Here is a 17,813-nt window from a genome sequence, read left to right on the forward strand (position 1 = left end):
GGACACTGTTTGAGCAGGATCCTCTCAGGTTTTTTCAGATTCTTCTCAGGTTCCTCAGTGAGTGCATAAATAGAAATCTCCTTTAAAAGTTATAATTTTTTGCTGGAAAATCAGTTAGACCAACAACAAGTTTCTGTCATCATCATAAATCATCCTGGTTTCCAACCTGAAACTCGTAAGCCATTGTATCCACCCTCAGATCATCACATACCTATCACCACTGCCATTTTTGGTGTGTATAAGAAAAGCTCTCTGTTTGAAAAAGCTAGGAGGCCTCTGCTATAGTCTATCAGGATGCAGGACTATGTAGCAAGTCTTGTGGTTTTGAAGAGAGTGGATGAATGCTGGTCACTGTGAATGACTCACAATACAGGTTTCAGTGTAATCTATTTATTTAGTAGATGTATAGGTGGTTAAACATCCACATAAAATGATTAACTTTTTTTCTCAAACAGGTAGCATTAAGGAACTACACACGGTTCAAAACTTTTCACACCAAACACCACCAAAGAAAAGACTCTCCGAATACCAGATCAACAGGATTATTCCAGGTCTAATCTAGGGCTAAGGCATGTCTAAAAGTGGACAACATCATTCCCATTGTAGTTCTAAACAAGTATACTTTTGAAAAACACAGGCTTATAAGTGGTTATAAGTGTCTTGCTCAAGAGCACAATGGCAACCTGTAAAGTATCAATAGCCCAATCTGAGTTAGACTTCAGCATAGGCTAAATATGTACTTCTAGACATATGAACAGTTTATTATATCCTATCTCATTTAGACTTGTAAGTACTTTTATTGACCACTAGGTGTCATCCTAAAGCAACTTTACACATAATTTGGTCCAAAATTTAAATTCATAGATGCTCATTTTTTGGTTGACTGAAGTGAAATTTGCTGTTAAATGAAAAAGTTATCATTAAATGATCTTTTTTTCCCATTTTATTTTCCTGTACGTGCGTAACCTTTATTCACGTTATCTGTGTGGGGAGGGGGCGCTACACCCACCGGCTCCTGGTGGTGGTGGACCGGAGGCTGCGCACAGAGACACCGACCCCCAGAACCACGCATCGATCCCGGAGTGATGGCGTCGCAACATCCCGTCCGCAAGAACCAGGCAGCCTCCGGGAGAAGCGCAGTGGTGGAGAGGAGGAATCTGCTCACCGTGTGCAGGTACCGGAGCCTCGGTCATCATGGCGAAGTGAACAGGCCAGCGCATTTAGGTCATGGTCACTGGTTTGTTCAGCTTTTTAATTGATTCAAAGCGCAGCGCCCTTTAGCTCCACAGCCTAAACTGCACGGGTGTTTTTGTTATTCTAAAATATTGCACATGCATTTGATCGTATTTAATGTTGGTTTTATTTGGATGGTTGACAGTAGTCCTCTGTTTAAAGCAAATATACGCCAGTTTATTTAAATAGGCTGAGATAAGCATAGATGATTGATTAATATAAGATGTCCTTCTAGCAGTTTTATATGAATGGGGTTATGAATAATAGGCGATAGGATGACAAATAATTTAGTTCCACAACGAGAAAATTGCATTAACAGTACAGCACAAGAGAAATAAGACAAGTGATAAAATATCTTATCCCAGATTAATTTAATTTGAACTCAACAAAACACTGAATAAACCTGAATGGACCATTAGTTTTACTTAGACAATAATACATTACCTAGCAGAGATAAAGTGGCTATAGAAGTTATCGTTCATATGATTATTTTTTCCAAAATAACATTGCACAACTAAATTAAATGTTTATTTTTACCTGCAGGTTCTCTGTTAAGACACTGTTGGACCGTTCCTGTTTCGAGACCATAGACGACTCATCTCCAGAGTTTACAAACTTTGTCTCGATCCTGGAAAATATTCTCTGTCACAAATTCAAAGGTAAAGAAATCACACTGTTTGTTGTTTACTGATACTTGACAGCTCATCATTGACAACATTCCCTGGGGGTGTGACGCTAACTGTAGACACTGCTCTGTCTGAAGCTAACCCAAAACCCAAAACATGCTACACAGGTCTCCAAGAACAGTTGATAGTTAAGGTCAATTAAATACAATCAATCACTGAACCTGCCCAGGGACTACAGGTGAAAATTAGTACTGGTGCTACAACCTGGTATAATGCATCTCTCCTGTGAAGGTTTATGTAAAAATTGTGCACTGTCCCTGTCTCATTAAATAAATAAATGAATAAATAAAGCTCTGATACTCAAGTTAGTCTTTAATATGAGCTTTATGTTGACACAATCTGACCAGAAAAACTGGGCTTATCTAAAACTACAAGAAGTGAGGCTAAACAAGTAGCCTCTCCAATAACGTTATAGTCACAATCTATTGTCGCGTTACAACGGTCACTCTCACCTTTTTGTTGAAAATCAAACACCTAAGCACCATAAAACCTCGTAAATGAGCTTTAAATCCATTTTGTATTTTTGTGTGCATCGTGTCACCATGCTAACATCTTAACATCCTGTCATAAACATGCAAGCAGAACACCCCCAGCGTGATGTCATTGCGAAGGATTAATTTTGTCCTCCGCAATTAAAAGTGCACATCGCCCATGTAATTGGCTCCATGCATTAGTTATTACCAGCACAGTAACTTCACGTGCATACCTCCAAAGATAAGAAATGCTTTGCCATTATTTCAACACCAGGGCATTAAAATAGCTATCAAATATTTATTAATTTACATGTGTTTTTATTGGACTGGTGGTTAAGTTTAATGTCACGATGTGGAATATTCATGGCAAAGTAATAACATCTCCATGAAGACAAGCACGTTTTCCAGAAAAGTTTCATAAGTAAAATGAATTTTGTTGATGCCTATTCTATGTGCTGATCTTCTTCTGTTTTTTCTCCAGGTCAGACAACATGGTTTGGTTATGAAAGCCCTCGTAGTTTCTGGGATTACATTAAAGTGGCTTGTAACAAAGTCCCTCATAACTGCATCCGAAGCATCGAGAGCATGGAGAACGTGCAGTCCTCCAGAGCAAAGGTGCGCTCGCAAATATGTAACACCCTCCTGATTTTCACTCTGTGTGAAATGTCTCTACTGTAAAGAGCAAAGACACTTGATTTTTTGTTTGTTGTTTTGTTTATTCTCTAAAAATTATGAACACACAGCCAATAAAATGCACATATTTTTGCACCAGACTGTTTTTTTAATCAATAATAATAATGTTGTGCTCAATAATTATAATGCTAAATTTGGAAAAAAGAAATGACTACAAGACACTCCTTATAACAAAACGTCAAAAGAAATAGGTTTGTAACTCGCTTTGTCATAAATTACACCCACATGAGGTTGGATAAAGTGTATTTCTGTGTGTATTTGTATAAAGTGTAAGTTTTTCTTCTAACTATGTTAATGTTTACGGTTTGTTTTCAGGGCAGAGCTTGGATCAGAATAGTCCTAATGGAAAAAAGACTTGCAGAATACATCTCCTCTGCATTAAGAGACCTCAGAATCACCAGGTACATTTAATTACTGTCTTTAAATGTGTGTACGCAGAAAACACAATTTAAATATTTAATTTTATTGCAGGAGATTCTATGAAGACGGGGCAATTATGTTGGGAGAAGAAGCAGCGTTGTTAGCAGACACACTCATCGGCCTCAACACCATAGACTTCAGGTATTAATTTTTTTTTTTATTGACCATTTTATCTAGATTTTTTGAATTATTGTTTTGATTACTTCATTTTATTACAGAACAATTATGTGAAATGTGAGTAAAGAGATGAGAGTGTCAGTCAACAAATTCAGAGCCAGAAATCTATCATAATAATCCTACTACTGCTAATCATAATAACATAATAATTTCCGCTGCTGTTTAGAAAATGACCCCAGGTGCAGAGTTGGTGATAGCAATTTTAAACCTAAATCTAATCATTTTACCATTCGGTGCCAACAATCTAATGCAATAGCCTGGATTAAACTCCGACTTGCCTGGAAGACTCTGATACATCCAGTTACTGTGAGAAATGATGATTTGTAGATGATTCTTTATGGTAAAATAATCTGAGAAAATATTATGAGTCTTCCTTCTTGGCTCCGTTCTTCTTTAAAGACAAGCTCCCACTCACACAGACCAAAGCTGATGGGAACACTAACCCTATTACAATGAATTACATTTAGGTTTATTAAATTACATGTAAAAGAAGGAGGTATATTCATCATTTATTTTCCCGCACCACATTGTACACTTATAAAATGTAACCACCCCATTGTGATTTGTATTTGTAGTTTCTGTCTGAAAGGTGAGGCTCTGGATGGCAGTTGTCCTGCGGTCATTGATTACACGCCATATTTGAAGTTCGTTCAGAGGTATTTGGATTTTAATTACTCTCTAAACTCGCTGCAGAAGGTCTGAGATAAGACGTCAGTGTTATGGTTTTTCAATGCAAAAATGTTAAACTATTATTCTCTCAGAAAGTCCAGAAACCTTTATTTGATTTCTATGGAGTCTGTGCTGTGGATCTCTTGATTAGAAAGCTCGAAACTGATCATTGATGATGAGATATGACAAAATCATGGTCTAAAATTTCATTAATTGCACATTTTTTTATTTTTTGTTTTTCAAGATACTCATTTAAAGAAGTAGTTGACACTTATTGTACTTGGGTGTTTTAGTTTCAGTGTAGTAGGCTTCTCCCTTCAGACATATATGAGGTAGTGGTCCAACACCAGAAGTGAAGACGCCGCTTGGATGAGTGGCGAGATGTCTTCAACAGGTCCAGATAACAAAATCTTTATTTTACTAAATACAAAAAAGATTACACTTTAGAATAACTACATCTTAATTAGTCTAAAGCATGATCAAAAACTTAGTTCACTTTGGATATTTAATTAGGAATGATTAAGGCTTGGGGTAATAAATTAGTGTTTGTGTATTAATTAAAGAAGTTACTAAGCCAGAATCATTCTTAATAACAATTTGTTCCATTATGAAGCAAGGCCAAGTAGGGGTAGTTATTACAAAGTGTTACCAAATCAAATGTAGTGTCTGAAACTGTGTGTGGTGTTGTAGTGCAGACAGCATCAGCAGTGACGAGGAGGAGATGAGGACGATGGGGAGCAGCGGCAGTGAGAGCAGCACTCCAGACAGAACCGCCACAGCCGCCTCCATCTTCACTGAACAGAGCTCCTTGTTCAGCAAGTGCAAACGCTTTGAGCAGAAATACCGCATGGCCCTTGAGCAAAAGGTAAGGGTAATGTACCAATGTGGAGGAACTGTTGTAATATTTTTATATATTTTACCTTTATTTACTTAGATCTGATTAAGTTGATACATTTTGTTTTTTACAATAACAGCCTCAGTTTTGATTTGATTTGACAATTTATGAAGGCAGATCTTAGGGCAGTATAAAAGACAGTCGCTCAGTAGGTAGAGTATTGGTGGTTCGAATCTCGCTCTTAACATAAACATAGTTGGTAGAGCAGTCAGATCCACTGATCCACAGATCAGTGGTGATATTCCAGCTCTCACCAATGAATACTGTTGTTGTGTCCTTGGGCAAGACACTTAACCCAACTTGCTCCCAGTGTCTGCATACACTGGTGTGTGAATGTGTGAGTGAATGTTTGAGTGGTTTCTTGATGTGAAGTGCTTGTAGTGCCTTGAAGATGGATAAGCGCTATATTGTCCACTTTTAAAAGATTTTTCTTCCTTAGCTGTTTCTTATTGGTTAAATACACCTGTCAATCACGCAGACTATGACAAAGGCAGGGGGTTCAGTGAGGAACAGTAAACCGCATGTATGTCTGCATCAAACAAAAACTCTGAATCACGATAACTTTTCAGATTATCAGAGGGTGATGTCACAATTTCAAATTTCATATAATACTGTTTTACCAATGTGTAATCCACAGTTAATCTGTAGTGCTGATGTTGCAATATTACTGTAAACAGAATAAATATGACAGCTCCTTGTTTGTTTGTTTGTTAGGGTTATCTGGAGGAGCTGGTGCGGTTGCGAGAGGCCCAGCTGTCTGAAGCCGTGTCCCGGAGCAAAGCCCTGGAACAGAGCCTGACGGACGCACAGCTCAGTCACACAATGGACAAACAGCAGCTGGAGTACATCATACTGGAGCTGCAGGACCAGCTGTGAGTGAGGGAAGCACAGTAGTACATTAGCAAAAGGCAATAGCCGGGTTTCAGATGATATCATACCATTCTATAGGCCAATGATATTTAATATAGAGGGGGCTGCTAAAATTAAATAAAATAATGACCTAATATGTTATAGTTCAATTCCAATTTCCCTACAGAGACAATTAAGTGTCCCCTTATACTTATGAACCTGAAAAATCATGATGAGTCCTCTTTAAAAAGCAAAGGAATTCTTCTTTGGTTATTTCAATGTGTCTTTCATCTTCAGGACGATACTCAAAAATAATGACTTGCGGTCCAGGCGGGAGCTGACGGCCCACCTCACAAACCAGTGGCCCTCTCCTCACGCCCTCGACACAAACGCTGTTGCATTGGATACGCTGCTTTATAAGAAAAGCATGGGACAGTGGGAAAAGTAAGTAAACATGTATTATCACTGCTAGGCAAGTTACTTAAAAACTGTAATGTGTTATTTATGACTTGTTACCATCATTTCAAAGTGATTTGTTACATTAAAATATTACTGTATTTAAAATGTAAGGCATTACACTGCAATTGCATTACTTTTAACTCTTGCCAAAATAACTGGGCGAAGATGCCAAACTTTTGCGCCGTACATGGACTGAACCAGGACTAAACCAGAACTGAACTGGGACTAAACCAGGTCTAAACCGAGGACTGAACCAGGAGGACTGAACCAGGAGGACTGAACCAGGAGGACTGAACCAGGAGGACTGAACCAGGAGGACTGAACCAAAACTGAACCAGAACTGAATCAGAACTGAATCAGGACTAAACTAGATCAAACCCAAGACTGTACCGAGGACTAAACCAGAACTGAACCAGAACTGGATCAGAGCTAAACCAGGTCTAACCCAAGACTGAACCGAGGACTGAACCAGGACTAAACCAAGTCTAAACCAGGATGAAACCAGGTCTAAACCAGGACTAAACGAGAACTAAACCAGGACCAAACCAGGACTAATCTTGGAATCTAGGACAGAGAGAACCCCGAGCCTGTGGAGCAGGGTGTCTGCAAAGAGCGATCGTGCATCAGCTGCAATTAGCCCTGTGAAGCGTGGAGTTCTGCGACGGTCCTTTCGCCCACAGTCACCCGACGGTCTACAGGGCACCTTTGGGCCCATCCTGACATTTGGAACCGTAACGATGGCATTTCACCGCTTCTGATATCACAGTGATTTTACGAATTTGTATGAAGAAAAACTAAAACCCACCACTTCAATCTAGGTTAAAAAAGCATTGTAATGCACGTTACTGACATCTGTACCGAGTAAAATATTACAATTTTTCCCCCCTGTAATGCCTTACATTACTGCATTACAGCAAAAAGCAACACATTACAGTTATTTGTTACTTTTATAACGCGTTACTCACAACACTGGTTATTATAATTTAAAGGTTATAATGTTCTTTCACTGACCTTTGTTTTTCTTTTAGGAGTACTTCTCATAGTTTGAAGAATTTACTGGAACCACCACAGTTTAAGTGTTTAGAAAGCCAGCCATCAAGTGCAACTTTAACCCATTCTGATACCAGTAAGTGAAGGCAGGGTTTTTTTTTTTGTTTTTTTTTTGCAATAAAACTGTGTCACTGTCAGCCAGGTAGCAAATAGAGCTTTTCTAAACATAGTGTGCGGCTCCAACAAGTTTGCCTTACCTGGTCATCAGAAGCAACTGGACCACTGAAGAATACACAGTTCCTTAGCTAAAGCCATTGAAATCTGTCTTAATATTTATCAATTGTACAAGCTTCAGATTGTGTTAAATGGTTAATTTACTGAATGTTGACATTTTCATATTTTTCTTATTTATATTGATTGTTGAGTGGACTATGAATTATTGAATTATCATATTTACCCGCAAAATTGTTATGTTTTGTTACTATTAGTTAAATTAAGCACCAATGTTATCTGTTTAAAGCCCATTGAGTTATGTGCCTCAGTGTTTGATTAAGAAGTAAATGCAAGCACCTGAATTAAGCCATAATTTATTCTTGTAATTCATAATATAGCAGTTATTATGGGTTACTATAATTATTACGTAACTTGGCTAATATATTTCTATGCCATTTCAAAAGTTTGCAAACAAATGACGAAATGTTATCTAAAATATTTTATTCTGTTGGCAATGGTCAGGGAATATTCAGCATTTGTTTCTTACCAATAACCAGCAGTATACTTTTATATTGCAGAATTATGCCTTTAGGTTGTCAAAAAGCATTCATTTATATTAAAGCAGAGATCTCCAACCTTTTCCGTTGACAGATACTTTTATGAGACAAAAATTTACAAAATGTAAATGGAAGTTACTGTATTTCTTGAGAGCTGATTTTTTTCCCCCTTATAACTCTTACAAGGACATTTATTTTCATAATTCATAAATTATGATTTAGTGCAAAATGAGCCGCTTTAAGGGTGACGTGTTTACTTTTGGTCCAAGCCCGTCTGAGTGTTGACGTAGACTTTGTTTGGTCCTGTTCTTGGTCTAGTCAATGTTTAGTTCAAATTCAGTTCCAAGTTAATCTTTAATTAGATAGTTATGCAAACATAGATCAAAATTGGCAAGCTTCATACGAAGAATTAATATTTGTGAGCTACTTAGAAAGGAGTAAAGCCCTACTGGCTGGAGATCCCTGGTTTAAAGCAAAAATCTTCTGACTATAAAATAACTTAATAGTTTAGTCAGTTATTATGCACAGGTTAGACGTGGAAGTCCTCTTCTCACATTTTAACTCATCTTCTTGAAACAGACTGAATCTCCACAAGGTAACACAATCAAAGAGCGTGCGGTATAAACACAGGGAATAAATGTTCATACTGCCACCTGCTGTTTTGCTTTACATATGAAAATATTTATTTGTCCAACAAAAAATATAAATGTGAACATAAAACTATTATAAATAAATCCTATACATTTCTTAAATATGTCTGTTTTTTTTCACATAGTTTATTGATCTTGGCATATTTCTCTTTTCCTAACATTGTTAGTAGTCAGTGATAGGGTTTTGTAGAGTGGTATTAAATTTAATTAATCTAAAAATCAGATGTTGCTGGATTGTAATGACTTCTCCAGGTTACGCTTACAGAAAAAAGCCTTCCCAAACTCATATGTGCTTATCATGATGGCACAGGCAGGAGCCACTTTGATGACCCTGGGCAGAAAACCTGGTGGAAAACAACAACAAAATGAAACACATATATGATCTGATCAAATTAGGATAGTGTTTTTGAGTGGTTAAACATACCAGCAAACAGCCCAGAAAAGCCCCGCTCCGCCACAATCAAACGCATACATCTGAAAGTCGAGCCCTGACACGACACTGTAAACATAAGAGACAGAAAAGGTAAACCAACAGCAGAACTACAATATTAGGACAAAATCATTAAACTTTATTATAATTATCATACTTACAGTTCTTGGCTTGCAGTTCACCCAGTTCCACCTGTCTTCTTGTTTTGACAACATCAAAAGGTAGTGTAACAATTGATGCAAACTGAAACATAAGACTTGGATCAATGTCAAACTAACTGTTAAGGTTTTGTGCTCACTGCAAAAAGAAATATATACATAAATCAAAATGGCTTGGATTAAGAATAATGGCTTGCTTTGAGTAGCTTTCACTTAAGATTTTTGTACTTGTTTCAAGGACATTTTGATCAGTACCATTCCTAAACCATTTCAGAATGAAACTGATCACAGAAACCACAATTATTTTGTGTTAATAATTACATTCTGGTGTGTAACTGTTTTTTTTTATTTTGCGGTTATCAAAATCAGTAAGCTTTTCCCTTGATATCAAGTTCAACTTGAGTTAATTCTATTGAGTTATTCTAAAGCCATTTAACTCATAGTGATTCAGTTTTTTGCAATGTATAAACTAAATAACTTACCGATCCAGACAAAGCTCCCGATATGAAGCTGATACTAAGTGTTGGCTCAGAGATATTATAGTGCTGACACAGAAAAGCTTTGGCTCTTTCGTAGTTGTACCAGTACATGGCAGAGAAGGGCACATCTCTGAGGAGAGTGGGACCCAAACCGCTCCACAGCGACCTCCACCCCTCTGCCACCACCGCCGATCGAATACAGTCTGTCACCTCTCTATAGGACAGTTTCTGTGACTGCATCTTTGTACGAATGAGCTCCAGTGGACTGATCACTGTCGCTGAACCAACTATGCAAAAGGAGAGCAGAGACACAGTTGGTATGATGAATTAATTTGTGAAAGTATGATTTTTGGTAGGGCTGGAAGTATTCATGGGTTTCAGCTTCCTGTTCTTTCCTTTCCTTAGACTTTTCAAAAAGTTTCGATTTTAACTTTAAAGCTATAATCTGTAGTTAGATTGGTCTGTCTGCCCCGTTGTACTCTCACATATCACCACTACATCCTATCTACATTACCGCTAGTCTGATAGAGTGTGCCAGCACTGTCCTGACAACAAGACACGAGAGCACAGCTGAGCCTGAACAAAAGGGGGAGGGGGTAACAGGCTTCACATTTGCCATTAACTGGTAAAAAAAAAAATCTAATAAACTTACAGATGGTAGCTTTAAAGCCATGATAGAGGCTAACAATAAGTGATTTTCCCCGTTGTGGAATTACTAAAGTTTGTCTTATCTTAAAAGATTTACCACGAGCAATTGCACCAGCAAACAAAGGAGCTTCCTGTGCATGATCTGTCATCCGTGCCTTCAGAGCCGTGCACAGCTGATCATAACATGTGAAGTAGATTACAGTGGCTGGGACTGCCATAACTCTGCAAAAAATACAGGAAAATGAAAATGGATGTTTTTGATAAACTTAAATAACACAAGAACTTCACTTAAGCTTACAGAGTTGGAGGAAGACCACTCCATAAAGATTTGATTCCTTCATAACGTATTATTTTAATAAAAGCATCCTGTAAAAGTAAGCAGCTCACAGTTATAAAATAATCTATCAAAATAAAATACAATAAATTAAATTTATAGTAACCAAATTTCTATAATGAAAGTACTGAGTTTACAAGTATATATTTTTTATTACCACTGTGCCACTGAAGCGACCAGGGGCTGTGTACCAAGCCCTGGAGTTTCCATTCACACACAAACATATGTGGTCCATGAGTCCATTGCAGTAGACAAAACACTTCCCTGAATCAAAGTTATAACAGTCAACAGTGAAACAAACCAAACTTATAGATATATAAAATAGAGAAATACCTTTGGGGAATGGTTTTTTCTGTGCTTGGAGTCTAATCTTCACAACATCTAAGGGAGTGACTGAAAACAACATTTAGTCAGTCAGTCAGTCAATTGATATTAAGTAATTGTAAACATGTTATGCATGATATTGCTATTTTCTTACCAAACAAAGATGTGAGAATGGCCCCAGAACATGATGCCATCATTTGCTGGACAGGAGTAATTCTATCATTGGAAGCTGTGCTTTGACAACTCATTCTGTCACTGTAAAACCCAATTAATACAAGGTTAATGAGACGCCAGGAGCATATGTTAAGTGAGCAGTACGCACATGCAGTGACTGAATGACATGAAAACAACAGTACTTTGCCCCGGTTCGTGTAATTTGGACAAATACATGATTAATAAAAACGCACCGGTTAAAGGAGTCCTTGTGTTAATACGCGCATTTCTCTCGTTTTCATAATTTTATTTGTAGTGTGACTGACCTATTACACACGTTTGCATCTGCTTCCTGCGTTTCCTTATCGACTGCCCAATGTTACCGCCCTCGTGTGTAATCCAAAGATATTACACATTTATTGCTAAAACTGAGCTTTAAAATTATTATCAAATTAAATGCAAATGTTGTTAGGGCCCAATCAATTTGAGTTTATATACAAATGTACAGGGTGATACTAATTGATAAAATATATTAAAATCCATTATCCAGATATTTTGTTGACGTTACATTGCGCAGTCGCACAAAATGGACAACCTTTCAATGTTGCCAGATTTGATAACTTCTTCTTTTCGGATTCTAGAAATAAAAAGTAAAAATTCATGATCAACACGTTATGAAAACTAGTCCTTTTGTAACACATTGGAGTGTATTGTTTAACTACATCAAAATCACATAAAAGATATAAAGAGTGAAACGTTTCAGTCAAATTTTGTTCGTGGAGGATACACACATACCTGGCAACACACTTTCTATTCTAGATTCAGTTAAAGCGGGAACGGACTAAACGGGAGATTTGTGTTGAAGATTTTCCAAAATGCACATGTTTTCTCCTCCTTAAAACCAACTTTTTCTTGCCCCCATCTGAAGACCGTAATGACTCGGCTTTAGCCAGTTATAAAGATGTTATTTTGGGTTTCTGTAGCGCAAGTAAACCGGATAAAGCTAATCTACAAAGCTAACAGTGATCAACAACAACGAGGGGATTTGACGAGAGTTAAAGTTACGCAGCGGAAATTTTAAAAAAACATTTGCGTCCAACTTTTCAATTCTTGACTGGATATTTTACTTGTTGGTACTTATGTCAAAGTTGGTTGTTTTTAATGTTTCATCGGAACTTTCTGCCACGGCGTGTTTTTGTTTACAACTCCCTGAGCAGCTGAGAGAGGAGACACTTGATGAAGGAGAATATCATGAAGCCCAAGCACAACAAGAGAGGGCTGCCAGGTATTGTCTTCATAATATTTCTTATTTTTAACATTATCCTTGTCTTATTGATCAACCTGTCAAATAATGATTTAATGTTAAATTTTTAAACTACCACTACTCTTACATTACATTCAGCTCACACTTGCGTACTACTTGTTCGTATTGATACTACTTTGCCTCATATTGATACAAAATATGTTGGGTATAAATAAAAGCGAGTAACATTGTGCATTTTTCTTGTCAGCCATAATCTGAGGGACTTCTAACTGCAGTTCTTTATGGTCATTAGTAAACACGGTTTTCTCTATTTTGGCTAAACAAATGACAATTTATTTTCTTTACTCTTGGCACTTGGCAGGGATCAGATTAGTCAAGAATTGTGATAGTCCTGGTTTAGACTTAATGTAGTCCTGGTTTAGGGCTTAGTTTAGGCCTGATTTAGACTTAATGTAGTCCTGATTTAGGGCTTAGTTTCGGCCTGGTATAGATCAAATTGGTCAAAAATAGGGACAACTGGGACATTTCTTGTGGGAAATTGGGACAAGTCACTGGTTTTGGATAAATCTGCTGGAACAGGGGACACAGGGCTCAAAACTGGGAGTGTCCCTGGTAAATGAGAACATTTGGTCACTCTATACTTTGCTTAAAATCCTGGTAGTTTTGATTTATAGTGACATAATCAGTGGATGAATATTATGTCGTAATTATACTGCTAGGCATTGCTAGGTATTGTATTCACACTGTTCACTTTTCTGACAGAGGAATTTCCACCTCCCTGTCTCCATGGAGATATTATTGCTTTGCCTCGAATTTTCGCAATGTGGCATTAAAAGTGTCCATCCTGCATTCATTTTCATCAATTTACAGATATAATTAGTGCTCAGAAATGTCTCTTAAACCCTGCAGTTTTACTGTGAGTCGCATTGTCCGCTGATCTTCCCTATAATTTGGTCTGATGGTGTCACCAGATATGTTTATCCGAATATTGACATTTTTTCCACTGACATCTCCACGGAGACAAATAGGTGGCAGACCCTCCATCAGAAAAGATAAACAGTGCACCTTTAATGAAAAATATAAGGGGTAAAGGAGGCTGTAATTCCAAATTGTTGAGCCACGTTTTAATTGGTAATGGTACCTCTGTGTATACTGTAGTAATGTAGTCTGTTGTATCTTTTTTCAGACTGTGATAAACGAGCACTGATCCAGACGAGAGCGACGCCATGTGCCCCTCAAACTCCTAGACCCAAACCGTTCATGGGGAAAGTCTTTTACCTGGACCTAACGTCTAATAAAGTGGCAGAAACGTTAGAAAGTGACATCATATTATTAGGAGGGGTAAGACCACGCAGACTTTTCAATTAATCTGTCAACTACTGTAGAACCAAACTCAGCATGAAAGGAGCGAGTCTATTTTTTTTTCCATATTTTAACTTTTACTTAGAATTAATCTTGGGATATTAATATGATCACAACAACTAGAGCTGTCACAATAACACATTTTGAAAATTTAGATGATAAACAATAATACTGAAACCAAACCACAAAGTACAATTATCCACAAAAAAAATTCTAAATGTACAATATTGTTCAATAAAACATCAGTAAACATGAATAAATAGCTGAATGCAAGACTTGAATGATTAGTTTGTGTCTGTGAGTCATGGAAATTATTAATTCAACCTTCTACAGCTCAAATCTTTTCATATTGCCACAAAACATAACCACTAGTACATGAAAAGGTACAGACGATAAATGTTGACCCCTAAAAGAATCATCTGTGATTTATTGAAGTCGATATATATAACGACAACCAAATAATTAACAGCAATAACAACAACAAATGCCAATAGTTTTCCTCTTTTACTGCTTTGTTTTGCAGACGGTCGAAAAATTCTTCAGTAAAGAAATAAAGTATCTTGTCTCCAATAAAAGAGAAGCCAAATATGTGCAGTGTCTGAGGCAGGACTCTCCAGTGCCAAGTCCAGAGTCTGGGCCCAGTTCCCCTCAGCTCTGCTCTGGCGACAGCACCAAGAGCACCTCCCAGCTCCAAAAAGACACCGTAAGTTTTGTTCCATTTTTGTTTTATATGAGCAAAAGCAGTTTTTCACAATTTGTGAATTTTCTTCACTGACATTGGCAAGAAATTTTATTCTGATTCTGATACTACCTTGATTTTCAAAAATAAAAACTTTTGCTACTTGGATACATTTCAGAAAACTGAGTCAAAGTTATGAATCCTGCACCACAATAATAATTATATGAAAATATTTATAACTCATGACTTCACTGTTGCTTCTTTGCAGGTTGCCGCGAGTCGAGGAAAATCTTTGGTGAAGAAAGTGGTGAAGGAGCAGGTTTGTGAAGTTGGTGTTAATGATGCAAGTCACTGACCCCTGGGCCTTTGAGCTGATGTGTTTCTGTTTGTTTAGGAGAGGATTCAGATGAATAAGATTCTCTCAAATGCTTTGGAGTGGGGTGTGAAAATCCTTTATTTAGATGGTATGTGTTCAACATTTTACATTTATATTGTGTAGAATTTTGTTTGTGATCTTATAACAAATAAAATAAATGAGCAATTTAATGATGGTAATACATCATGTTTTTAGATGTAATGTCTTATGTCCAAAAGAAGAAAAAGAGCATTTCCTGTCAGCAACCTGCTCCAGCAGTTGCCAAAACAAATGTGAGTCATATATAAATATAGTATACTGTAGTTGATCAATATCCATATGTTGTTTGTTGCGTTATAGTTAGACAAAATTTATTTCTGATTTTACTTTAGGTAAAAAAGGAGTCAACAAAACATGGTTTTCAAAAGTCCAAAGGTAATCTTTGATTTTGGCTATAATTTAACATTTTTTATTTTTTTAATAATATGTTTTCAAATGAAATTCTAGGGGGCCGTATAAGTAGACCCTTTGTCAAAGTTGAAGATTCAAGCAGGTACGGCTGCTTTGGTAATACGCTGATTATATTGTATGATCATTATGAAATTATCATAATATTTTGTCTTTTTCAGACACTATCGTCCATTTTACCTCCGACTGACAAATGTCCCAGAGTTCAACCTGTCGACGCACCCCCCCTGCACTCCATTCTGTTTAGAGAACAAAGATGCTGCTGGAGACAAGGTCCAATGTCCAAGGTATTTAAACCACTGCTGAAAGTAACATCAGACATCAAAAAACACTCAGCTGACTTGTAAAAGGGGTACAGTGTTTCCCTCAGGTGCATACTGAGTCTGTGGTCGCACATGGATACATTACCAATTTTTGATAATCTTGTTTTTAGACCAGTTGGTCTTATTTAAGTGATTGTAAAATACATAGTGACATGTCAAACGTGAAGTTTTTCTAGTCTTTACCTTGAGTAGTTTACCATACTAAATTAAATTAATAAAACTGTGTTCTGAAACAGAGCAGCGAGAGCTTCAGCCTCTGACGAGAGACCGAATGAACGAAAGAAGAAGAAACAAGGAGGATATTGTGAATGCTGTTTGGTGAAATATGACAACATCAAAGCAGTAAGTGTCATGCTTTCTTGCTCCAAGATTTCATATTTGAGTCATGAAATGCAGTTTATGACTGAAATCTCTTATTGTTTACTAAATGAAGTAACTGAATAATTAATATGATCCGTGTTTTCATCTATGCATACATGTGTCTTGAGCAGGTTGAATTTTTTTAACACTTACTGAAGCTTTAAAGAAGTCATAATGTTTCAGTATCTGAATATTTCTTTATAGAAGGTAATTTAGTGTTATATATTTTTCCAGCATCTACAGAGCGATCGACACCAGACTTTTGCCAAAAGCGACGAGTATTTAATTGTGGACAAACTGGTGTCAGCCATGTGCTGTAAGTTCACCCCCATCAGATCTAAACTTAAAAGGTGTGTATTTACTGCATCACTTCCTGTACTGATCTCATCAGTAAATAATATGCTAATCTTTTATTTTTTGCCTCTTAGACCAAAGTGTAGTGTTTCATCAGTCCTGATCGCTCCAGGACCATTTGTGGAAACCACGTCAAGAGCTGTGGACCGAGATGATTCTGCTATGAAGCTTGAGTTGAATCAATCTCAAAACGGTGAGAGGAGAGAAGAGCAGAGTTCAATACCTGCTTTAAAAACCTCCAGTGCAGCGCCTCCTGTTGGTCATACAATAAAGAAAAGAAGAAAAGAATGCACTTTTTCAGACTCTAAACACAAACAACCAAGTAGACAGACCCTCACCTCAAATATAGAAAAACATAGGTCTCACAGAAAGGAAGAACTGGCTCCCCCTACAGGTGACAGTGCAGCACCTCGCACAGCCGTCAGTACAGCAGATCTCTCACACAGCCACAGTCCAGAAGCACAAACTTTGTCGAGGAGATTCATATTAAATGAGACCAGTGCAGAGACTAAACAGGAGCCTGCTCTATGCACTGCAGGAAAACTAGTGCATGAACAATCAAGAGAAAACTGTCTGTCACTCAAAGAGCATTCATCTGAGGATTTTGTTCCTGAGGAGAAGATCAAGAGAAAAATTAAAGTTTATAAACGTAAAAGACGGAAAATGCTCATCCCTTTGGTCACCAGTCTGAGTGTGGAGCTGAGCGATGGCCTGACGAGACTGTGTGAGCTCTTTCAGGACAGTGACGATATGGACGTGGAATTTCATGGGTTTGAATAAAGCACCAAAGGGAAACAAAGCAACCCACAAACTGAATCTGCTGTATATTTGAATGTACTAAAGGCCCTGATGATCTGAATGTGAAATGCATCTGTGTGTCTTTGTGGACTGCGATTAAAGATTGAAAGAGAAAGACAAAATAAAATATAATGACTGATAAGATGACTCGATAAAGTGACTAGTACCACAGATAATAAAGTGCAATGTGTTCAGGTGAATGCAGTGATGTACATTTTTAATAAATACTATTAAAGGTAGGCTATATTGTTTAAATAACCGGTGTGTAAAATAAAAAATGGGCAAATGTGTGATTGTTAAAGCTTTTGCGATAAAATTTAATGAAATACGCCTTGAACAATTATTAACATCTTGAAATAG

General features: G+C 37.2%; 3 protein-coding genes across 8 annotated transcripts; 2 read left to right on the forward strand and 1 right to left on the reverse strand.

Moving 5' to 3' along the window:
* The first annotated feature begins 9 nt into the window (after positions 1-9).
* rundc3b (RUN domain containing 3b) lies at positions 10-8,249 on the forward strand. Of its 4 annotated transcripts, XM_055163570.1 has the most exons (12): positions 10-175; positions 266-373; positions 994-1,174; positions 1,777-1,892; positions 2,874-3,007; positions 3,401-3,486; positions 3,557-3,646; positions 4,258-4,338; positions 5,042-5,216; positions 5,961-6,118; positions 6,393-6,539; positions 7,583-8,249. In XM_055163570.1, exons 2-12 carry the CDS (start codon positions 358-360, stop codon positions 7,686-7,688), a joined length of 1,290 nt encoding a protein of 429 aa, XP_055019545.1. In that variant the 5' UTR covers positions 10-175; positions 266-357; the 3' UTR covers positions 7,689-8,249. The 4 variants fall into 4 exon arrangements, with proteins under 4 accessions (XP_055019545.1, XP_055019546.1, XP_055019547.1 ...); XM_055163571.1 differs by lacking the exon at positions 266-373; XM_055163572.1 differs by lacking the exon at positions 266-373 and having other exon boundaries at positions 10-57.
* Positions 8,250-8,973: 724 nt separating this feature from the next.
* On the reverse strand, positions 8,974-11,982 carry slc25a40 (solute carrier family 25 member 40). 3 transcript variants are annotated; one of them, XM_020928035.2, is made up of 10 exons: positions 11,745-11,971; positions 11,492-11,592; positions 11,347-11,406; positions 11,171-11,277; positions 10,978-11,045; positions 10,777-10,901; positions 10,035-10,318; positions 9,556-9,637; positions 9,389-9,463; positions 8,974-9,308 (listed from the first exon to the last, which is right to left on the reverse strand). In XM_020928035.2, the coding sequence occupies exons 2-10, from the start codon at positions 11,583-11,585 to the stop codon at positions 9,184-9,186; spliced, it is 1,020 nt and encodes a 339-aa protein (XP_020783694.2). In that variant the 5' UTR covers positions 11,586-11,592; positions 11,745-11,971; the 3' UTR covers positions 8,974-9,183. The 3 variants fall into 3 exon arrangements, with proteins under 3 accessions (XP_020783694.2, XP_055019550.1, XP_055019549.1); XM_055163575.1 differs by having other exon boundaries at positions 11,171-11,406; positions 11,817-11,982; XM_055163574.1 differs by having other exon boundaries at positions 11,171-11,406; positions 11,745-11,981.
* Positions 11,983-12,298: 316 nt separating this feature from the next.
* Positions 12,299-17,653, forward strand: dbf4 (DBF4 zinc finger). The gene is made up of 12 exons (XM_020928086.2): positions 12,299-12,775; positions 13,941-14,095; positions 14,640-14,819; positions 15,064-15,114; positions 15,190-15,259; positions 15,367-15,443; positions 15,543-15,585; positions 15,658-15,703; positions 15,780-15,905; positions 16,178-16,283; positions 16,536-16,651; positions 16,730-17,653. The coding sequence occupies exons 1-12, from the start codon at positions 12,727-12,729 to the stop codon at positions 17,433-17,435; spliced, it is 1,725 nt and encodes a 574-aa protein (XP_020783745.2). The 5' UTR covers positions 12,299-12,726; the 3' UTR covers positions 17,436-17,653.
* The last annotated feature ends 160 nt before the right edge of the window (positions 17,654-17,813 follow it).

The sequence above is a fragment of the Boleophthalmus pectinirostris genome, unplaced genomic scaffold, assembly GCF_026225935.1.
Source record: "Boleophthalmus pectinirostris isolate CB_2022bp ecotype Guang Dong unplaced genomic scaffold, ASM2622593v1 HiC_scaffold_6, whole genome shotgun sequence".
Classification (NCBI taxonomy): domain Eukaryota; kingdom Metazoa; phylum Chordata; class Actinopteri; order Gobiiformes; family Gobiidae; genus Boleophthalmus; species Boleophthalmus pectinirostris.